This window comes from Erigeron canadensis, chromosome 4 (assembly GCF_010389155.1).
Source record: "Erigeron canadensis isolate Cc75 chromosome 4, C_canadensis_v1, whole genome shotgun sequence".
NCBI lineage: Eukaryota > Viridiplantae > Streptophyta > Magnoliopsida > Asterales > Asteraceae > Erigeron > Erigeron canadensis.
Genome location: NC_057764.1, coordinates 25,623,935 through 25,646,507, shown reverse-complemented (window position 1 = coordinate 25,646,507; position 22,573 = coordinate 25,623,935). Strand labels below are relative to the sequence as shown.

The 22,573-nt window shown below is 35.9% G+C and overlaps 2 protein-coding genes across 2 annotated transcripts; one reads left to right on the top strand and one right to left on the bottom strand.

Annotated features, from left to right (window-relative positions):
• The first annotated feature begins 655 nt into the window (after window positions 1-655).
• On the top strand, window positions 656-5,793 carry LOC122595776 (ubiquitin-conjugating enzyme E2-23 kDa-like). The gene is made up of 6 exons (XM_043768213.1): window positions 656-806; window positions 960-1,039; window positions 1,991-2,105; window positions 2,220-2,272; window positions 2,666-2,794; window positions 5,452-5,793. Exons 1-6 carry the CDS (start codon window positions 763-765, stop codon window positions 5,583-5,585), a joined length of 555 nt encoding a protein of 184 aa, XP_043624148.1. The 5' UTR covers window positions 656-762; the 3' UTR covers window positions 5,586-5,793.
• A 4,032-nt stretch (window positions 5,794-9,825) lies between these two features.
• LOC122598128 (ATP-dependent helicase BRM-like) lies at window positions 9,826-21,738 on the bottom strand. The gene is made up of 14 exons (XM_043770727.1): window positions 21,455-21,738; window positions 19,154-20,422; window positions 17,489-18,727; window positions 16,993-17,105; window positions 16,690-16,777; window positions 16,474-16,560; window positions 16,285-16,377; window positions 16,131-16,214; window positions 15,848-16,051; window positions 15,446-15,688; window positions 13,105-14,655; window positions 11,718-12,212; window positions 10,769-11,014; window positions 9,826-10,543 (listed from the first exon to the last, which is right to left on the bottom strand). The coding sequence occupies exons 1-14, from the start codon at window positions 21,611-21,613 to the stop codon at window positions 9,977-9,979; spliced, it is 6,438 nt and encodes a 2,145-aa protein (XP_043626662.1). The 5' UTR covers window positions 21,614-21,738; the 3' UTR covers window positions 9,826-9,976.
• Window positions 21,739-22,573: the final 835 nt, after the last annotated feature.

The window sequence follows — 22,573 nt, the reverse complement described above, 5'->3', positions numbered from 1 at the left end:
GCATGCTAACCGTACAATGTCACAGGATTAAATACATTTGTATGTGTTGTTTCTTTGCTGCTCAAAAAAAAAAACGTTGTTTGGTTCGTTGTAACCTTGTAAAGGGGTTTAATAATATAAAAAAAATAATATGATAGATGTATCCTTTTAATCTTTTTACGAATTAAAACTTATTAATCAATCACAACTTTTGATTTTTTTAAATTGACTTTTATTTTAATTTTGACCCTAATTTATATTTTTATGTTTTCTATCGATAATTTATATGTTTTTAATCAATAATTTAATATTATTATTATTTTTGAATAACAAAATAATTTAATTATTTTAAATCAAAATATTTGACTTACTGTTAAAAAAAAAGAAATAATAAAAGGGAATATAGAAGCATATAACTTAAGTACTTTCAAAGACAAATGAGGGATCATTTAAAATGGAAGGTGATCTGTACGCCACTAATTTTTGACGATACACCATTAAATATGCATTATTGTGTTGTACAGTACAACACACTTAATGGTGTATTGTCAAAATTGGTGGTGTACACATCCCTTAAAATAGTTAAGGGTCCAAAAATAAGCACCTGGTTATATTCTACTGGAAGCATTCGACACCGGGCTAGTCAGTACAGATAAAAATCCCATTTGTTTTTCCATTTGTGAGTTAGCTTAATTTAATTTTCATCTATCTTTCTCTTATCTCTCTATCTCTGTCTCTCACCGAATAACTTATTTTTAGCTCAAATTTCTCTTTTTATCAAAAATGTCATCTCCAAGCAAACGCAGAGAAATGGACTTAATGAAGTTGTAAGTTATTTATTCCTTCAAATTTCATCTATCTACTAAACAAATTCAACTTTCCTATTTTATAATAATAATCTTATCTAAGCTATATATATTTATATAATATGTTATAGAGATTAATAATTTAAGTGGTTTTTTTTTTGTACAATGAACCAGGATGATGAGTGATTACAAAGTGGAGATGATCAATGATGGGATGCAAGAGTTTTATGTGCATTTTCATGGACCTGCTGACAGTATATAACCTTCTATTAACTTTTTAATTTTTCTTATAACATCAAGTTTGCTACTTTTATATAAAGTTCTTGTTTTTATGATCTTAGATTTTGTGGGTATTCTTTAATTTACCAAGATTTAACCATATGAACATGATTATATGAAATTTTTGTAATTTTTAGGGGTAAACAGACAAGGTTTTCTCTGTTAAGTTATTCAATTAAGGCGAGTCTTTGACAAGTCTTCTAAGTCTTTTTACTAAAAGAATTCAGTCTTTGCTTCTTTATTCATCTGCTTTTTGCTTTTTATGATGCTATTTTTATTGTTTTGTTCATCAAGTTTGTCTTTCTATATAAAAGTTATTGCTTTTATGATCATACGTTTTGTGTGTCTTTTTAAAATTTGACAAGATTCAATTGTATGAGATTTTATGCTTTGCTTTTTGTAAATTTTAAATGGGTCTTTTTTCTTTTATCTGCTTTTTGCTTTTTTACATGATAAGTTTTGTGGGTAGTTCTTGAATTCAGCTAGAATCATTCTGTGAATATATGAACAGTGTTAAAATAAATGTTTGATCTGTATTTCCCTTTTCGTTTTTCTAAAACCTACTGGGTTAGATCGGTGGTTGGATCCCTCATGCCCAGCAAGGCTGGAAGTTCTTTACTTCTTTTCTACCTTTGGTAGAACCTGAAAGCAGTCTCTCTACCTTTGGTAAGGGTAAGTATGTCTACATCTCAACCTCCCCCATACACCGTTGAAGACGACATTGGGAGTTACTTTACTTTTTTATGATGTTAACAAATTGTTTTTTTTTTCCGTTAAGTTATTAAAGTATATACATGTAACACGTTTATGCATTTTTTGCTTTTTCTTGTCGGTTTCTGTTTGATTTCTCATAATCAGACCAGGATGCATATAGTTTTAATCTTTTTGTTTATTTTCCTTAAAACTTTGTTTCGCGAAATACACAGGTCCGTACCATGGCGGTGTATGGAAGTTAAGGGTTGAGCTTCCAGATGCTTATCCTTACAAATCGCCATCCATTGGCTTCGTTAACAAAATCTACCATCCAAATGTAGATGAAATGTAAGTTTGTGTGATCATGAACTTGTTGGGTTATAAGAAGCATGATCTTGTTCTGGAGACAATATAATTGGTTTAAAAGTCGTCTTCTTTTGCTTATATAATTCGATTTTTCAGGTCTGGTTCAGTTTGCTTGGATGTGATTAATCAGACGTGGAGCCCCATGTTCGGTAATGTTAACACGCTCTTTCAGATCCATGATATTTGCAACAGTTTTCATTTTATGATTCCTCGTGAAAATTGTAACATTGCCAATTCCGGAAGTTTTCAAGTCACAATTAAATGGTCATTATCTTGATAAAAGTAATCAGTGACTCTTATTGGATGTGCAAGGTTCTCTTGTTTTGATGTTATTGGAGACTTTTGAGTATTAGTTAAACATTTCCGTAAAACTATATCTGATCAAGTGTTAATACATTGTAATGTAATCCTCATATGGGATTGAGTGTAAAAGTTTTAACTTAGGGTTAACACTTAACAGTATGTCAATATTCTTGATTTTTTGTTGTTGTTGGTGTAATAGATATCCAGGTATTCTCTAATGTTGATGTATCTTTTGATAGACTTGGTGAACGTGTTTGAAGTGTTCCTTCCACAACTTTTGCTGTACCCAAATGCTTCGGATCCATTAAACGGAGAGGCTGCAGCTCTTTTGATGCGTGATAAGGTTTCTTATGAACAACGAGTGAAAGGTATGTGACACTCCCTCAAGTATGACGGCTTAGCTCTTTTAATGTGTTTTTGTCTTTAGGCTCATTTTACAATTAAGTATGTATATATAGAAATGAAGCTTCAAAGATGACAATAAAGCTTCACATGGAGTATACATGGTCATCACACTAATGTGAAAGAACCGATTGTCTTCTACCTTTTCTAACTTAACTGGTGGTATCATGTGACTGAGTTAACCAGGATTTGTCCGCATTTGGGGCAGTCCTAAGGTCCACAATTCGTCAGTTCATGCCTGCAGAATTTCATGGTATTTTGTACTAGTGACCCTTCCTGTCAATCAATCGGTGTATACAATTGAACCTATGATTCATATTTAGACAAAAGGATGAAACTGTCAAACATGAGGATTCTAGAAAAAAAAATTCGTAATTGATTAGCGGATCTGTGTAGTGTGTACAGCTAGTCTATGCTTATACTTCCCTTTAGTTTGAATTCTTGATAGCTGTATACTTGAAAAGAAGCAAAACCTTGAAGTTATTGAAAAGGTCAAATGATCCTTAGTTTAATGAAAAGGGAAAAACATGGCTTCTGCATATTGTAACTTTAATGGCTGTTATCACTCACAACACGCCTATTTCACCTTTCTCTGGAAATATGATATTCTTTTCGCTGTGGGCAGCGGGGAAATTGATTCCACAAAAAGGAGCAACCTTAGTGGTTTTTGCAAAATTAAAATTATAGTGACCGTTCGTCTCTTGCATTTTGAGAGAGTATGTTAGGGATCGAAACCATTGCAAGGCATGGGACTTGTCCCACATTGGTTGTATGGGAGACCAATGTGGGGTTTATATACCAAATGGGCTCTTTCACCCATTAGGCTAGTCTTTTGGGTTATGTTCTCCCATTTGCTATGTAACAGAGTACTCTATTAATAACCAAGACTTGAACCGAATATCAAATCAAGAGAATGTAACCTTAGTAGTTTTTGCAAGGTCATTTGCTGTAATATTAGAAATGGTGGAAGTAGCTGCATACTGGCAAGAGTTGCTTGTACAATTGGTAATTTGGTATATGTGGATTGTTGTGGTCAAACAAGCTACTTTTAAGATTTATGTTAGGTATGAAACTATGAATCGTATTACAAATTTAGCACAAATACAATACTACCGATTTTCAAGTTAGATATGAAAGTTATCACAAATTGAACACAAACAGAACAAAAAGTGTCCAAGACTTCATCCACTATAATTGTTGAATACTTGTATTTGCATGTGCAATTCCGAAAATTGTAGAACACCTATAAGAACTAGAATCAGAGATTTTTATTGTTGAGTCGATAATAGATTATTTTACATTACATATATTTTCAATAATTGGTTTCTTTGTACCAAACTACCAACTCATTATGTGCAGCCTCAAATATGATTATATTGATAGTAAAAATAATTTTCATAATTAGTGTTCTTTACCACTCCCAAAATGAATCACTTTTTTGCTCGTTCAAACACCCTCATAATTTATTTGTTTTTGGAACAACAAGCTTACAAAGGGTTCAACATCTTGGTTAGGAAGCACCTAAAATACACCTGGAAACCACTAGGCCAAAACTCTTGTTATTTGTTTTTAGGTCTTCAACTCAAGTTTGACTTACGCAGACGATAAAAGCTTAACTATATCTGTGACTGCAATAGCATTAGTTATGAGCCTCAAAATAGATAATGAGGCAGTTATATGTTTAAAGTTTGAGATTGTTACTTTCTTTTCCCTCTAAAATCAACAGTTTCTGTTGCAGAAACTTCTTTGCTTTACCAAATCTGATCCTTTAGCCCCAAAAATATCCCAAAATCATCGACACTACTGTTTTTAGGTTGTACAAAACTGATGATTTGATGATTCCAACTTCCAATATAACAATTATTTGTACTGCACATCCAGACACCTCCTTGGTTTTCTGAAGGTACCTAGGTGAAACGATGGAAATGATCACAAATGGACAAGTGTATTGTGGTATTTTTTTATATAGACTCTGAATAAGACCATTTTTCTCTAATCACTTGGGATTTGGGAAGACTCAGCATTTTTGAAGTTAAAGTATGTGAGCTATTGAAATGTAGTCTATAATAGTTACTGATGTTTTCGATCACCTGTTTACTCCGTTTACCACTAACATTGCATTTAGTATGACTAGATAGACTGATAGACACTTTTCAAAAAAAAAAGATAGACTGATAGACACAAGTACACATATATGCTCCAAAGGAAATCTGGGCTTTCCATTTTGTAACAAGTTGCTAGCAGCAATAGTTGGAAAGAGGACAAAATTGTGAATTACAACCTGTAACCCATGTATTGTAAGTTGTTTTCTGGTCCAGAGACAAATGACTTGACCCATGTATTGCAAGATGTTGATTGGGTCCAGTGACATATGACTTGACTCATGTACATTGGTCCGCCAAGATTCTTTGGTCTTGCATAATTTATAGAAGTATAGACACCAGAGAGTATGATGACCTCTACCCGTGAAGTGGAAGTTGTACATAAGTACGAAGTCGTCTTTTTTGCACAATTTAGCTCAATGAATGTCATATAGAGCAGAATATAGCTTGTACAGTTGTACGCCTTGGTATAACAAGTTGTATCCTTGCATTGAAAGTTATTCATTTGGCTTGTTCAACAGAGTACTGTGAAAAATATGCCAAAGCAGAAGATGTTGGTGCTCTTCCAGAGGAGAAATCGAGTGACGAGGAACTAAGTGAAGATGAGTATGACTCTGGAGACGATGACATGGCAGCAGGCCCCGTGGACCCTTAGTCTACTCAAATGACTGTTTTAGCTTCTATTCTCAGTGTTTGTACATTATGTATTAGCTGTTAAAATTGTGGTGTTAACTTTGTATTAAGAAAGACCATTTATATGGGAAGGGATGAAAAAAGAATAATCCTAATCCCACTGTTAATTTCATCTGTTGTAAATAAACCGATTTGGTTCTGTTTGTGTAAGTTGTTTGTAATTTGCTTTATATGTGTATCAAACTGCTAAAACCGTATGTACATTTCCAAACCGGCCACCTAGTCACTGCATCCTGATATAGTCTGATATGCTTTAAATTCATTAGTTTCTATAATATTTTATGAGCTGAAGTTACCAAATATAATGCAATATTGTCATATGGAGCTACAGGTAGGGTTTCTTAATGATTGTCGATTTACGGTAGTTACATGATTTTTCTTGGCACTAATCTCATTACATGGACTCTAGCATTTTTTATCATCTACAGAGTTCGATTCCTGCAGATATTGTACTAGAACTCATTTTGGTCAGGCTTCTATCTGTGAGTTAGAAGCTCCACATTGCAAAGTTCTCAACCATCGGTATCAGTGTATGACAATCTGGTGCTACTTATGTATCCGTGATATACAGTGCTTTAGGAGCGAGCAAACATGAAACATCTTGAGGTAGACTTTCCTGGCTTTTAAGGGAAAATGATACTCAGATCTGCGAGTCAATTTTATCTAGGCGTGACCAAGTGACCATCTTTGTCTTAATTAAGCCTCATTCTACTTGAATAGTTTTGTCTCTGCAAACTATGATCCATATTCCATACTCCATAATGTTTACTTGGCCTCGGCTTATGGGGTATCTAATAAAGTATACAGATATTAGATACGACCATCTCAACTCAGTGTATTCTAATTGCGGAATTTTAAAGCACGTTTTAAAATGCATGTATCTGGCTCAGTGTATAGTAATGGGGTAAGCCTCGAAATCACTACGTGTGCACACCTTCGAAATCTTATTTGTTAAGATTCAGATTCAGATTCGCGAAAAACATGTTACCCTTCATAGACCTTCCAACACAATTGTAGATTTCTTCGCATCTGATCTAAAATCTCTGCCGATAAAAGAGACCATATGTCCGGAATTTGTTGCTGTATCTTTTTGGACGTTCTGATCATTGTACTGTAGGCCTGAACTAGTGAAAAACCCATAAATAAATAGTTCATCTTTTGACATTGACTTTTTTTATCAACATATCGAGCACATATATACTACAACCTCTATAAATTAATAATGTTGGGACCGGAATCTTTTATTAAATTATCGAGATATTATTATATCAATAAATTAATAAATTATTAATTTAAAGAGATTCATGTATCACTTTTAAAATTTTCATATCCAATGTACATTTACACATTAAATAACATAAGAGTCCAAAGCAAATTGTTTTCAACACGATAAATTTTGTTCCATGAATTTAATCGGCTCAAGTAATTTCAACGATGTAAACTATGGAGAAGACATTCGTGAGCTTAAGAACTTGATTCAGGGTATGCATTATTAGCAAAAAACCGGATGTGAATGAGTTGCGGGATTATCCTTGTTAAAAGAATGAATGTTATGAGATTCAAAGCATTGAAGAATTTGTGATGGATACTGTTCAAAATTAAGTTGAGGATGATACAGTAGTTTTTGAAAATTATAAGCCGCCAACAACTCTTCACAACTTTTTATTGCGACAATGTCTCAACTCTTAAGTGCAATGTAGAAATTTAAAAATATATTTACAATAGATATAAAGTTAAAAAAAAAACAAGTGAATATAGATTCATTTTTTACTAAACAATATTAAAATTTTGAAATATTTAAGGAATTATTAATTTATAGTTTTGATGGGACCTATATTTTTACCTTAGGGTTTCAAAAAAATTATTATCTTATTATTTTATTGATTGGTGTCCAATTTTGTACTGATCCCAAGTTGGGACCAGACAAATTATTAGTTTTATCGAGGTTATTAATTTATCGAGTATCAATTTATAGAGGTTCTACTTTACATGATAAATATATTCCCTATAACCAACATTTACACAATTAATATTTTCATCTAAATTTTCTAACCAACGTATATGTTAGCTTGTGAAAACGATAAATTATTTTCTTTGTATTGATAAAACAAAGTTGTATCATTTCGCCTAAGTATTTGGTCGCATTTTATCATCAACTCTACTGATTTTAGAGGGGTGTTTGTGATTGCGTAACGCAAATAATGAAAATTTTGTGTTTGAACAGGACCCTAGCTTTATTGCGAGCCAAAATCTTGATAAATTTCCCTGGCAAACTAAGTGTTACCAGCATTTTCATATAGAGCAAATGCAACAGGTTGAGACACGATTTTTTAAAACGCAGTTTTTAAATGCAAAATCTATTCTATAAAGGCAATCTCAAACACCCATTTTAACCTTTATGATTTTAGTGTTATATCTTTTTCCATTGTTAACGCGCTAAATCATGTCATTGTTATCAAATATCGTTATTTGCACTGACATTAATTTTTTTTTTTCCAGCACATTAAAATCATTCACTAAAACACGTGCAAACTATTTGTTATCCGTTATTTGGTAATTTCGGTTTCAGAAATGACAACTTTTCTATCAAGATTTTAGAAGCAGGTGATATTGGTCCAAAATTCCCAAAGTAACACGGGTTTTTTAAAGGGATTAGTTTCCTAAAATGTAACTATCTTTGACCAAATGTCTATAATAGGAAAAAACTAAAGTTATGTGTATTGTATGTAAGCAACTTGAAAAAATGTTTACTGTATGTAAGAAAATATACGTGGCAACCATATACAGGTGCCACTTGTCAGGTTGTAATTGGTTAAAACGAAATTCTTACATACAATAAACATTATTTCAAAGTTGTTTACATACAATACACACAACTTTAGTATTTCCTACTATAGACATTCGTTTAAAGTTTCTTACATTTGAGGGAACTAATCCCTTTTTTAAACGAACAATAAGATAACTATCAAACAATTTCACATACAAGTTTGCGGGTTGTAAAGAGGGAAAAAAACGCCATTTATTTACTTTTGGGGTCCCGGTGGGAGACAACATGTCCAGATTGTCGCTTGGACCCCGATTCTGGATAAACTTGATAAAAGGCTCTCTAATGGAAGGCGAAGCTTCTTTCCATTGGTGGCATGGCGGTGTTCGTCTCATCGGTTCTTGGTTCTTTACCAATTTATTATCACTCATTGTTTGTCATGCCTACTAAGATAAGAGAAAAACTAGAATCGAGATGAGCCAAGGAGACTCACAAGATGTGCCGGGTAAAGTGACTGCTAGTAAACAAAAGGAAGTGATATCCCTAAAGAAAAAGGTAGCTTGCACCTTCTAAAGTTAACACCTTTGCTTTACTTGACCGCCTGTGTCTCGTTTTAACCCGGGTAACAAAGGTATTGATGTCCCTTGCATTCTTTGACTTCTCTGTGATAGAGTTTGAACCAGCATCTCATGTTTTGGGGAGTGTCATATTGCTAAAAGTGTGTGCTAATTCGATCTCTAAATGGCTTGACCATTTGCTTCCATCTGATCTAGACCCTGCTAGTTTATTGTTTCACATTGACTCCCTGCCTAAACTGGAAAAGATTAAGGATGTTTTGGAAACGATTTTTAACGTGGCATGGTTGGGTATTTGTAGATTCCGGACTGACAAGATCTTTGCTCCGACTTAGAAACGTGACATTGTTCTTTTTGCTTCTACTGTTGTGTAATCTTTTTTGTAGTATTAATATAGAAATAGGAAGCATAAGGTTTAGTTGGAGTGGTCAAAAAACCCACTATATGTTATGTAAATCTCATTTTCGTTTGGTTAATGTTCGGCATTGATTATATTTTAATTAAATTCTTCTACTGTAATAAAAAAAAAAAAAGTTTAGAAAGGAAAATAGCGGATAACACAAACACTCGAGTATTTCATAATCAAGTAAAGAAGCTTTCACATTTTAAAAGGACCTTATTCCCTTAGTTTTAGAGACTCACGGGCTTTAAGCTCCTAAAAGCCCTTGCTAAACAAACCCAACGAAATAAAAAGTTAAAATCTATACATTTAATAATACTCCAGTATTATTCTTATTATATTATTGTATCTGTAATGCACCTTGAAGATTGATCTTTATTGTATACCTCCATAGATAAAATACTTTAAAAATGCAATTACTTAATAACAGAAAAGTTGATTGAGACTGGAAATGAACGCATACTGGTTACAATTTTCAATTTTCATTAATAATGAAATTCTATCCAAGGGCAAAACAAATAGTTTTGCTATCCACATTAAGCGTCAAAGAGATATAACCTAAGCTTTCAATAATAGTACTTCAGGCACAAATCTATATGCTAACCTACAAACTGTCATAGTTGACTAGGCCGCCTTTTACCTGCATCTGTCCTCATTCTCTTGACGGGGTTCGCCCAACCGATGCTAGCTCCACCCCCATTTCCCTGCGGACCAACACTTTGACTCTGACTCGATCTTGTTTGACCCGGGCTCTTATTTACTCTACCAATAGGCGAAACGGGACCAGCTGCCGTGCTCCCAGGTCTCACCACCCCAGACTTTTCTCTGTCCTTTCTCTTCTTCTTGCAGATGACAAGCTCACCTGGATGGGCGAACGGTTTAGATTCTTCCGGAGCATGGGCTCCACTACCCTTGGTGCTGCTGTTTCCAAAGCGTGTTTCTCTAGCAGGGACGGACCCACGAGAAATCAGTCTTGAAGGAGTACTTGGTTCAGGCTCCGGGTCAATAATCTGTTTTGCTCGTTTGGTCTGACCAACCGGTAGTGATCCTCTAGGCGATGAAAAAGCCAAGGAGCGAGAAAAAGTGAGTGCACTCCTGGCTTCTCGGAAGTCTTTGTCAGGAAAGCCCATCTTCATCACGTCAAAAAACAAATCATGCACCTTCCTTGCTTCAGATCTCACCTGTTTAACAACAAATACTTTTTCCATCAGCGCAACAAGACCCTTCCCATTAAAGGGTATTTTAGGTGTTAAATACTTCAATTTTAATAAATTCCTCTCATGTGGTGAGTCAAATGCTCCAACTTTCAGATTACGGAATACGGATGGTACACATATTAAACATCTAGACAAAGACACATTATTGTTCAAACATGCATCATATAAGCACACAAAATTAAACAATACCTCATGCGAAAATCCAAAGTATTGCATTCCCCCTTTTAACATAGCCTGCACATCAGTTATCAAATCCGCAATTCCCTTGCACTCCACCCGCTCAACACGTGCCTCGATCTTCCTTAGGTCAAGAAGATTATTCCCACCACTGCTCCCTGGACTTCCTGTTCTCTTCCACAAATCACTTAGCAAAGGAATAATTTGTTGGCCCTCAATGTCTATTCTACGCTGAATCTTGTTGATTACATGTTTACACTGCAGTAAGCAAGTATAAGACTCAAGGACAACCAAGCAGAAAGATATAAAACTACAAAATTGCACAATTAATAGTACACCAGAATCATATTTACGACCTTTTTAGGTAATAATGACTACTGCAAATTGACAGAAAGGGATTAAAGATCATGTTCAGTAACAAGAGAAACTTAACCAATAGCTGATGGGGAACAGGAAACAGAAAATGATCAACTAAAATAAAAGTGGGTAGATTTTACAAAATTAGTAGTTGTAACCCGACTGTTCCAAACAAAATGTAATTGGGCAAATAAGCACTATATTTTACAAGAAGGAGCGACTTCTAAAAGCCCATGAAGAAAAATGAGTATTTTGGCATTTAAATTCCACAACCAGTAACTAAGTGACCCATTAGCATCGAACTAGTGCTGAAATAAGAAAACTCATAATGGCTTTCTGAAAGGATCAAGGATATCAAACTCTATGATTGTTTGAAGGTCATCAAACTTTTTGAATGTTTAATGGTTTACTCTGGGGCAAATACATGGTTACCTAAGATTGAAATTCGACCAATCTCAGTTACGTTTTTATGTCATTAACCCTCCTAGAAGTGCACAATGTATTTATTTGTTAATTTTGCACGCAGAGAGTTAAGTATATAGATAAAAAAAAAAAATCAGCACAAGATAGTTGGAGATTTACTCCTATTAACTATAACACATACCCTTCTTTGGATATACTCGTTAACTGTAGTTCCACCAAGTGACCCACTTCCATTCTTCACTTTATCTGAGCCTTTGGAGTGTTTTTCTGAAGGAGCAGATATAGGATTTGCTCTGGTTGGTTTCCCTGCAAATTTCTGGGTGGGAGGGGTCACTTTAGCCTTCAACGAATGGCTGATCTGCTCATGCTTATAAGAGTTGTTCTCTTGAACCAACTTCCGCTCAGGCCGAGTCTTGGCATGTGGTCTATGGTCAGCTTGAATTGGTAGCTTAGAGGACTCGCCATGGAGAAGAGAAGGCCGATCACCAGACTTGTCATGCAGCCTCTCTGCAGCATGCTTTGGCCGAACTCGAATACTACGTTTGCGTTTTATTTTCGGTTGCAAAACTTGTTCATCTTCAGCTTCATCACGGTCCTGGTTCAAACTACCAGATTGTTGAAGATCCAAAGGTGAACCTCCAGACATGGCAATCTCCCCTTCTTCTAGATCATCATGCTAGTTGAGTACATAAAGTTAGATACATGCAAGATTAGGGTTAGAAAAATGTGCAAACTGATAAAGAGATAAAAGAGTAAGTTTTTAATACATATCCAAACAGGCTGGGAATTTATGTGATGATCTCTAGTTAAGAAAACTGAAAGGGTATAAAAAATTAGTATATTATCTACCGAAAGGGTTGCTTTTTTAAAAAACCATGACCCGGGGTTCATTTGGAACCCACACAACCCTTCCCTGAAACTCGATGCACAAGCAATGAGCAACTGGTGAAGCTACCCATGAAGGGAGGTGGGCGTGAACCTAAGACCATCAAAGTCCCCCATACTGGGACCACAGCACTATGCTGGGGATGCCACCACCCACCAGGACAACATGATCCTTCCCATATTATAATATATGTCAACAAATATTCGATAATTAACTGATAGTGAGATTTCATATTAAAACAGAAAGTGATTATTTGTTACAGAATGTTTAGAATACTGTACGCTTAATCATTACCAAGGGCCATGATTACAAAACCTGTTTACAATAGCGATTTAGGAAGTTTCGAGTCTTTCACAATACTTTGGGCGACTAATGGGCATTTAGCCTAGCGATACTAGAGGGATCCATCAAACTACATGTTGTGAGTTAAGTTCACATTGTACACAATTGACGTAGATATTAGGTGGTTGTAGGTGTAAGTCTTGTGCCTTCCAAATAAAAATATAGAATGGGTGATCTAACCAACCGATTTCCTTATTAGGCAAGTTTCAAACTTTGACTGATTTGTTCCACTGGAAATAAAACCAAATCAACCCATTATTCTTTAAACAGATTGACACAGCCAACACCATATAGCATGAAATTTGATAAGCTTTGAGCAAAGGGAATAAGGGATACATACCAGCCTTTTCGAGCGAGAACCACGCCGCCCATCTAATGCAGAAAGTGACCCAAATTTTTGGGAGGAATTTGAAGGAACCGCTATCGGCATTAATCGTCGGCTGCCTGAAGATGATCCTGAAGAAGCTGCTTCTTGAAGCATTTGATTATGTCTAGTAGAACCAGATGGCTCACGATGATACTCGTACCTATTAACAGAAGCAGGAACATCAACTTCTGATTGGAATTTATCTACTGCAGGTGTTTCAATAAGACCAACAGTTTCATCGTCCCCGGAAACTTCTTCCGCGACCTTTGCATTCTCTTCAGAGGTGGCTTCAAAGAACTCTTCTATGTCATCATCCAGTTCAACATAATTTGGAAACTTCTTCCCTTTGAACCGTCCCCTTCTTTTATCAGTAACATCAGAACCCATTTCACTTGATTCCACACCGATATTATCTGTAAAAAGAATATTATCCGAGGGCTTCTTTGACATTCTAGCAATAGTAGCATTCACTTCTTGAGTACTAGCCCGAAGCCACTCAGGAACTTGATCATGCCGTGTCATTTCATCTGCCCAATCAAATTCTTCATCCATCTGGTCAAAAATCTCCACTTCTTCTTCACTTCTAGCAATCATTCGGTTAACTTCTTGAAGTGAAGGGACATCATGAACAGTTTCTTGATATCTATCTTCATCTCGTAACAATGACTCCAAAGTTGATCGTCTTTCTTCGTGTGTTGTTCTCTGGTCAAACCTTCCAGCATTGATGACTTCATCAGCCATATCAATCTTATACTGTTGAATATTGTTTCTTATGAGACTCTCAACAGATCCTATGTATCGATCCTTACCGGCCAGGTCATCGTCTGAGTCAACACTACAACCATTCCTAAAATTATCCTCTTTTTCATGACTTGAAACCTTGTCAACCACAGCTTCCATGTAAATGACTTTGACTTCTCGTGTTTGACCGATACGATGTGCTCTAGCTACTGCTTGCTCCTCATTTTTAGGGTTTGGATCGGGATCGTATATGATAACAGTGTCCGCTGTTTGAAGGTTTAAACCTCGCCCAGCTGCACGAATACTGAGCAAAAATATAAAACAATCTGTATCAAGGCTATTGAAGTCGGTGATAGCTGACTCACGGTCCTCCAAGCTGGTTGTACCATCAATTCTTCTGTAGACAAGTCGACGCCACTGCATATATTCCTCCAAAATATCTAAAAGCTTAGTCATTGTGCTAAACAGAAGTACTCGATGGCCAGTTCTTTGAAGTTTTATTAGGATTCTATCTAGAACCCACAATTTTCCACATGATTTAACAAGAAAGTCTTTGGATGGATCATTGAAATACGGGTAGTTGAGCAAAGGGTGGTTGCAAGTTTTCCTGAGCTCCATTGATTTATTGGTCACTGGCTTAAATGCCCTGGCTTGGTACAATGAACTCTTTTGAATCTTGCGCGTTTCATCTTCTGGGTCAACTCGAATTGTGCCAGTGTATTTTATCCAGTCATACACTGCACCTTGGATGGCTGACATTTTACATCTTAAAATGATCGAGATCTGCAAAAGTCAGAATGAAGTTAGCTTCAGGGTAAAAAATAAAAAGTCCACACATTGATTATTAAAGGCAGAAAATGGAATGAACGGGTCTGGTTGGGTAGCAGTACAGTTCATTTCAGCTTGGGTTGACCGTAGTTTGTCGAAAAATAATCATCTAAAATTTGAACAAAATGACTCAAAGAGGTTTATGCTATGCATCAAAACTGAACTTTGGACAGTTTTCCCATTGTTTACCTTGTAGGTTTAATCTTTTAGGGTATAAACTCTACACCATTGATAATATACTAGCATGGTACCCGCGCAATGCGGCGGCGGTGACGACGACGGCGGTTTAGTGATGTCGGTGATGAGTGATGATGACATCGACAATTGGTGTCGAGTGGTGTAACCGTGTAAGTTGATGTAATGGTGATAGTAGAGATATTTTAAAAGATAAGGACTAAGAGTGTAAATTAGCAAGATAAGATTCTAAACTGTAAATTAATTCATTAAGAGCAAATTTGGTAATCTCTAATAACCCTTTCCATAGAGGGTGTTTATGAAGGGTAATTTAGTACTTTTGCATCTAACCATTTTCCAATACTTTCCTAAAATAGGGGGTATATAATTATTCTAAAGGAGTATAGATATGTCTCATTTCACAGCATGAGTAAGTTAAAAACCTTCTTTCTTTTCTTTATTTAATTTAACTGTTTGAAATAAGAGATAACTCGAATCAAAGCCTTCATAAGTAAAAGAGGTCAAGTTTTCCACCTCTAACTGATGATTAAAACTAAAAATCAAATATTACCTTTGGAGGAAGTGAACCTTCCACATCTTCAACACGGCGTCTAAGCATGAAAGGCTCCAAGATCTGATGAAGTCTGTGTATGATGATAACTTTTTTCTCTGTTTCTAGCCAATCATCTTCATCAGCATTGTGTGAGACTTCTTTTTGAAAGGGCTGTGAAAACCAGTCATGAAATACTCTACGATTGTCAAACACTTCAGGAAGTAATAGATTCAATAATGACCAGAGCTCTTTCAGATCATTCTGCAGAGTTAAAGAAAAAGGATATAAGACTCTTCGACTCAAGCTACTCATTCAAAAACTATAAACTGTAAAAAAGCTATTCAACTAGGTATAAATAGATAATTACATCCCCAGAAATGTAACCCTTATAAGACTATGGCTCTGAAGGCCTCAACAAACCTGTAACGGGGTGCCCGTGAGAAGAAGGCGTCTCTGACAGCGATATTTGTCAAGAACACGAGCTAAAACCGACTCTCTGTCCTTCATTCTTTGTGCTTCATCAATAACTATATACTTCCAATCAACTCTCGAGAGTTTTGATTTATCAAACATGATAAACTCGTAGGTTGTCACAAGGATATTGAATTTCATATTGCAAACATCCTAACACGGAAAAAAAATGTGAGCCATTGACACACACTTACTAAAATGCTATAAACAAAAACTTTGAAGCAACTCTCACTTGAGAAAACAATTTTGCCCGTTGATCTTTATTACCAACATAGTAAATACAAGACGCGCCCGGCAACCAACTACGTAACTCACTCTGCAGAGAAGCAAGTTAGACATGCATTTGAAGGCAAATACTAACAGGAACACAATCAAGGTTAACCAACCTTCCAGTTAACTAGAACAGCATTTGGCACAATTATAAGATGTGGACCATAATTGCTTTTGAACTCCATCAGATAAGCAATCAAAGCCATAACCTGTGCAAAGAAGATGGTATAACTTTGTTGCAATAGACATAAGATAATAAGATTCAATTTCTTGGTGTACAGAAGAAAACACAGACAAGTAGCTACCTGGACAGTTTTCCCAAGACCCATTTCATCAGCTAATATACCGTTCAACTTATTGTTATACAACGAAAGCATCCATTGCAATCCAACCTGGAATACAAATAAATTAACAAGAGCGCAAAACAGATTAGCAGGAACCATGACAACAAAAGAATTTGCATGCCAAATTAACCCATAGTCATTTAATTTGTGCATTTTATCAAGAATCGAGTAACATACAAGCTGATAATCCCGCAAAGTTCCTTTCCGTAGCATTGACGGTTGCCGTATGACCCTTTCACTGACCGCGTGTGCAAGAGTATAATATCTGTTGACACCCAGTACAAGAGAAACATGAATAGGAAAAAACCTAATAATCTTATGATCTCAATACTCTCCTAAAGGGGATATTACACACGAACATTCCAAAATGGGTACTTGGTGGAGCTATGAAACAAAACAATTCTATGGAGGAAAAAATACTCAGTTTTTGTATGGTATAATTATCTTGTTACACGTTAGCAGTAAGAATTAGGAGCTTACTTGCTGACCGATGAACTGTCCTTGGGTGCGTTCATTTCGGAGAAACGATTTCTTATTAGAACTTCTTCCCGAGCACAAGATGCTGCAGCTCTCGCTTCTTCCTCAGAAAGACCCTTTAGCATCAAATTGACAATCATATTAAAAAAGAATCGAATATCAGATAAAGAACCATTTTCATGCTTACATACATAACAAATTAACAATATTATGAACTCCATGATCCATTGACCATCCACCACCGAATGAGATCATAGAGGTGGCAAATGGGCAGATTATGAGCATTTATATACATTTTGTAAAACTTTCACCCAATTTGACTCACTTCCTTTCTTTTCTTTTCTCCCAAACCTCAATCTGTTTCATTTTTAGATTTAAACTTTGGAAATCAAAGATAATTCAAATTGCTCCATCTGTGTATAAATGGATCATAAAGATAATTCAAATTGCCCCATTTGTGTATAAATGAATCAAAAATGCCACCTTTAGGAGATAGTACCTGAGCTCTCGCAGCTGCGTATGCAGCATTTGCTGCGTCCTCAACCTCCTGCTGGTTCTTGGAAGCTGTTATTTTGCCTCCAAGTCTGGAGAGATATTCCTCTGTTTGAGATAAAAATGAGGTGAGAACCTCGTACCTCTCGGCAGCCTCACTTGGTAAGCTATTTTGTTGCTCCATAAGAATCTCTCTATACCTCTCCACATCATTATTTTTCAAAGCCTCCATTCTTTTACTCCTATCATCTTTTTGCTTTGAGAACTCCCTTAGTATCTTCTCGTGATATTTAGCAACACCTCTGTTACGGGAAGTCCGTGCATCACGGAGATCCCAATGAGTTTCTAAAAGCTTCTTACGCCACTGGAAAACTGATTTCAGTTGTTTCTCTCTAAGGGCTCTCCGTGCAGCCCGAACTTGTCTATTGAGATCCATGCGTTGGCGCTCACACAGTCTAACAAATTTCCTATATGGTCTGTCAGGCATGGCCATTATATCCTGTTGCTGCTGATCGACTTCTTCCCTCACACGTCTCTGTACATCTCGTAGTCGGAGTTTCTTTTCTTCAATTTGCAACCTCAAAACAAGATCTGGCCTTATTCTTTTTCTGTCCAAATTCACAGCCAGTAGACCACCAATCTGTTTTAACCTCTTGTTTCTCTTTTGATTAATCACTTCAACTCGTTCCTCAACAAGGAGATCCTTCACATCATATGCTAGTGTTAGATTGTTATTGTTGTTGAGCATCATGCTTGATCCAAAAGCATCATGTTTCCGAGTGAAGAAGGGAAAGTCAAACAGTGGACCGTGGTACTTTCTAGAAGGGACTGGATCTTTTGAGTGAGTTGAACTTCCTGATTGTGCAGTCATTCTACCTTGAACAGTCTCAGATACAACAGCAGGTCCTGGTGCAACTGTTTTACCCTTTTCTGTAACCACCTCTACTTCCTGTTTAGTAGAGAATCCAATATTTCTCTGCTCTTCTTTTGCAGGGAGAGAGACTGATGGAGTCTCGTTTACTATAGTTGTACCTTGGGCATTAGCTGGTGAGCTTTCAGATGTTTTCTCATCATACACATCTCTTTTCAAAATATTCATCCCAGTAGACAATCCCACAGCTTGAAGATCCTTGTTTGACTCCACAGGACTTCTACCAGCAGGGGTAGTGATCTGCTGTGACAGAACTTCAAGGGGAGGTGGGGCAATAGCTTGAAGTAATTCACGAGGTAGAGTTTTATCTCCTTTCTGCCATCAAGTCGAATTTAGAGATAAAAAATAAACATACAAAAAGCAGTCTGAAAGATACAACAAACATACACGCAGGCAATAACTTAGAGGTGGTAAAAAGGGTGACGACTGAGTCGGTGACGGGTCAGAATGAGTTGAGATCAAAACTCATAATGTTTCGTAGGGGGGCCATGTTTGTCCCAATTTCCTGTTTTTCAATAATGCAGTTTGCCATATATGAAAAGAAAATCTAGTTCATGAATAAAATAAGTTTATGAGGTTTTATGCATTAAAAAGATACTTTCCAACTTTGAACCCCCGTTACCTAATAAGCTACGAGTATTTCTTAATTTACCTGTTAGAAATAAATATAACCTGCACCAGCCCAGTTATAAGTCAATTGATTAAAACTGCCACATCTTAGATATATACAGTTTTGCAAACCTTTATACGCCTAAAAGCCAGAATTTGTGCTTTAAGAACATGTTGTTGCTGTTTTGTAAAGCCTGGTATTGCTTTTCCTTTTTGAGAAGATAAAGGGTTTTCCAGTCCACCATCATTTGATGAAGCTGCAGACCGTGGAGAAGACATGTTCATCTGCTGCCTAGAATGTGGTACTTGCAGTGACTCTGAACCATTTAGCATGTTTTTGCTAAAATAATCTGCACCCGGGCTCATGGTAGCAGGTGACTGTGGTGGAGGCATAGTAGACATCCCCCCATTATTCCCAGTGGGTTGCCTAGGTGGCAACTGGGTCTCACGCCCATGATTGAGAAACTGGTGACCTTGGCTAGAACTAGGATTGACTATCATGGTATTTGAGATTGACCCTAGATGTCCAGGTGAGATTGTCTGCCTTCCTTTGGTAGAGCCTGAATGGGCAGACACATCACTACGAGGCGAACTTTCACTTGCAAGTTGTGGAGAAGTCACCTGCTGCTTTGACTGTGGGACCATGTTACTTTCATTGGCTTTTTGTGGACCAAGCATCCTTGACTGCATGCCTGGCATCAGTTGTGCCATCAAATTAGCATTTTGAGGAAGTGAAAGATCGATGTTACGTTCAAGAGCCAAAGCCTGGATTGCCTGCAGCTGGGCAGCCATCACCACCTGGTTGTTTGCAATAGTATGAATACCCTGCTGGGCTTGTGGAGTGCTATGCATGGGTCTTGCACTATTCCCTGGCATCAATTGACCAACCGATGTTGAAACGGCAAAATGCTTCTGAATCTGACTATGATGATTACTTTGATCGGAAACAGCCTGGTGGCTTTCCTCCACTATCTGCTTCCCTCCATGGCCAAATTGTTCAAGTGGTTTCTTGGACATCGATATTTGCGCTTGATTACCAGCCTGAAACGAAAGAATATCTTGCAATTTTGCATTTCCCATATGCAACTCTTGATCTTTCCCTATCACTCCCAAATTCGTTTGCTGTTCTGCTTGCATGCCATGAGATGACTTTGGTAGAGCTTGCTGGGATTGAAGAGCATATTGCATGTACGCTTGTTGCATAGGGTTCATCATGTGTTTATCAAAACCCGGTCTCATATTTTGTCCTTCCTCTTGAACATGCTGCAGGACTCGCGGAAGTTGCATAGTGCCAGGACTTGAGGCTGAAGCACCTCCTAATGCTCCTTGCTGTATTCCAGCTTGATAGGCTAATATAGCTTCTCTCACTTCAGGGTTTCGCATCAATTGTTGTTGCAAGGACTGCACGCATGATTTACACAAAATATATTTTTTAAATAATAAATAATAACAGGCCAACAAGACCAAACCAACTTCTTTAGACATTTATCCCCAATTCCAAACATGTCACATTAAGATAACTGTTTAAGAAGACATCCACACACAACCTTAAAATGTCAGTACATGTCATCAGAAAGCCTTGTATCCATATAAAGCCATAAAGGAAAATACTGATCCGGTCCTGATACGATTATAGAACATCTTTTGCGTTGCTTCTAAATTCTAAGTTTTCAAGAAATTCAGCAGTCCTATTTAGATTACACTTAACCCTTCAAAATGATCTTCTGTCAAGTTTTCTAACTCACAGTTCCAACTTCCAAGTTCTTAAGATGTCATTGTATACCATAATGTTGGTTCCAGCTAAATACCGTTATCCATTTAAGTGATGCTCATTCCATTCTATATAAAGATTTAGAATAAAAGAGTGCTCTATATAATGACCATCATACAATACCACAGAAAACAATTCAAAATCCATATACTGCACCCTAGTTAAAAGGCAATAAATAATTCTGGTTTGATTAGACTTGCAACTCTGAGCTCTTTCAAACAGTACCATAATGCGATTAATGTCAACCTCGCGAAATGTGGCACGCAATACAGATAGTGGCAAACTCAAACATAGAGGACTTATATATACACCAAATCTGCTTATCTAAAAAGTATAAATAAATTGCAGATTATTTACACAACTAACTAACTCTATACAAACTGCAGAACGTAATTAGGGGGTGTTTGAAACAGATTTTGCGTTTTCTTAAAAAAAAAAAAAAATTACATTTCGTTTCCAAAACTGCGTTTTCAAGGCAAATAATCACTTTCTCATCCAAACACTTTTTTAGATTATTTGCGTTTTGCAAACGTAATAATCAAATAATCACTTCAAAACGTAATCCCAAACACCGTCTTACTACACTTCCAATAATATTAATATATATATACATACACAGTCAAATATATATATATATATATATATATTGGAAAAAGCCTAACCTGCCTTTGCAGCTGTTGCTGCTGTTGAAGCTTCAGCTGATCAAAACCTAAATGAGGCTGCGAAACCGGCGAGGAAGAAGACGACGGCGAACCGGCAGCAGACGGTGGTCCGGCCATCATGTTCCGCCCATGGCCACTACCTCCGCCACCAGATTGCATACAAAAACACTATATTTCTATCTATTAATATTATATCTAAAAAAAATTAATTATAAAAAAAAGTTAAAAAAAAAAAATCGAATCAACAGTAATTAAACCGAAATTCGTTGTAAATTATTTTAGTAACTAACGATCCACGTAACTGACACTTATTTATTAGAAAAATAATAACTATTTTTTTTTTTTGGTAAGATATTGAGAAATTGATTTTCTTTTTTAATTAAAAAAAAAAGGAATAAGGATGGGTTGTGGGTGTGTGGGCCAGTAAGTGGTGCGATGGATCTAGAAGACGGTGAGATACACCGAAGTTACCGGAAGAATCAAATATATATCTGATTTCACAGGCTTTTCTCTTTCACCTACTTTGTGTGAGTGTGTAAGGATTTCACGCACAATCAGATGGGAAAAAAATATAGTATTTTTTATTAGTCGAACAAGCCCTAGAATATGTTCTGTGATATTTTACGCCCAAATTTATATTGTATTTTTATTTTATTAAAATATTCAAAAAAGTTAACTTTTATATAAAAAGTACTCATGGTTTTAATGCAATGTTTGTCATCGGAAAATCTTTGTATTTTTTTTATTTTATAATCCACTTGTCCCATTAAAAGTGTTTTATTTTAAATATTTAAAGTTTTTATTTTTAATCTTTAATTTTTAATATATTTTTTTATGTTATATAAACTTTAATTAAATTTATACGAAATAAAAAATATTTCTAAAACATATACAAATTATATAACTTTTTTCAAATATTATATAACACAATAAAATTATTTACAGGCAAAATCAAAAAAACATAAATTTTAAAAATTTAATACATGACACTTTTATTATGACAGATTAAGTATATTTTTGTTTTTACGTGTGGAAAGTGTGAACATATTACACATGATGATGATGATCCCATATGTATCAAGTATTATGCCTTTTTTACGAGACAAAACGAAAGATTTT

Bases quoted from the DNA above. Each gene is read 5' to 3' on its own strand.
- LOC122595776 (XM_043768213.1), top strand. From the start codon at position 763: ATGTCATCTCCAAGCAAACGCAGAGAAATGGACTTAATGAAGTT. The intron at 807-959 runs GTAAGTTATTTA...ACAATGAACCAG, and splicing joins GAAATGGACTTAATGAAGTT to GATGATGAGTGATTACAAAG. The intron at 2,273-2,665 runs GTAATGTTAACA...ATCTTTTGATAG, and splicing joins GACGTGGAGCCCCATGTTCG to ACTTGGTGAACGTGTTTGAA.
- LOC122598128 (XM_043770727.1), bottom strand. From the start codon at position 21,613: ATGCAATCTGGTGGCGGAGGTAGTGGCCATGGGCGGAACATGATGGCC. The intron at 16,215-16,284 runs GTTGGTTAACCT...GCTTCTCTGCAG, and splicing joins CTGTTCTAGTTAACTGGAAG to AGTGAGTTACGTAGTTGGTT. The intron at 15,689-15,847 runs GTTTGTTGAGGC...TTAACTCTGCAG, and splicing joins TCACGGGCACCCCGTTACAG to AATGATCTGAAAGAGCTCTG.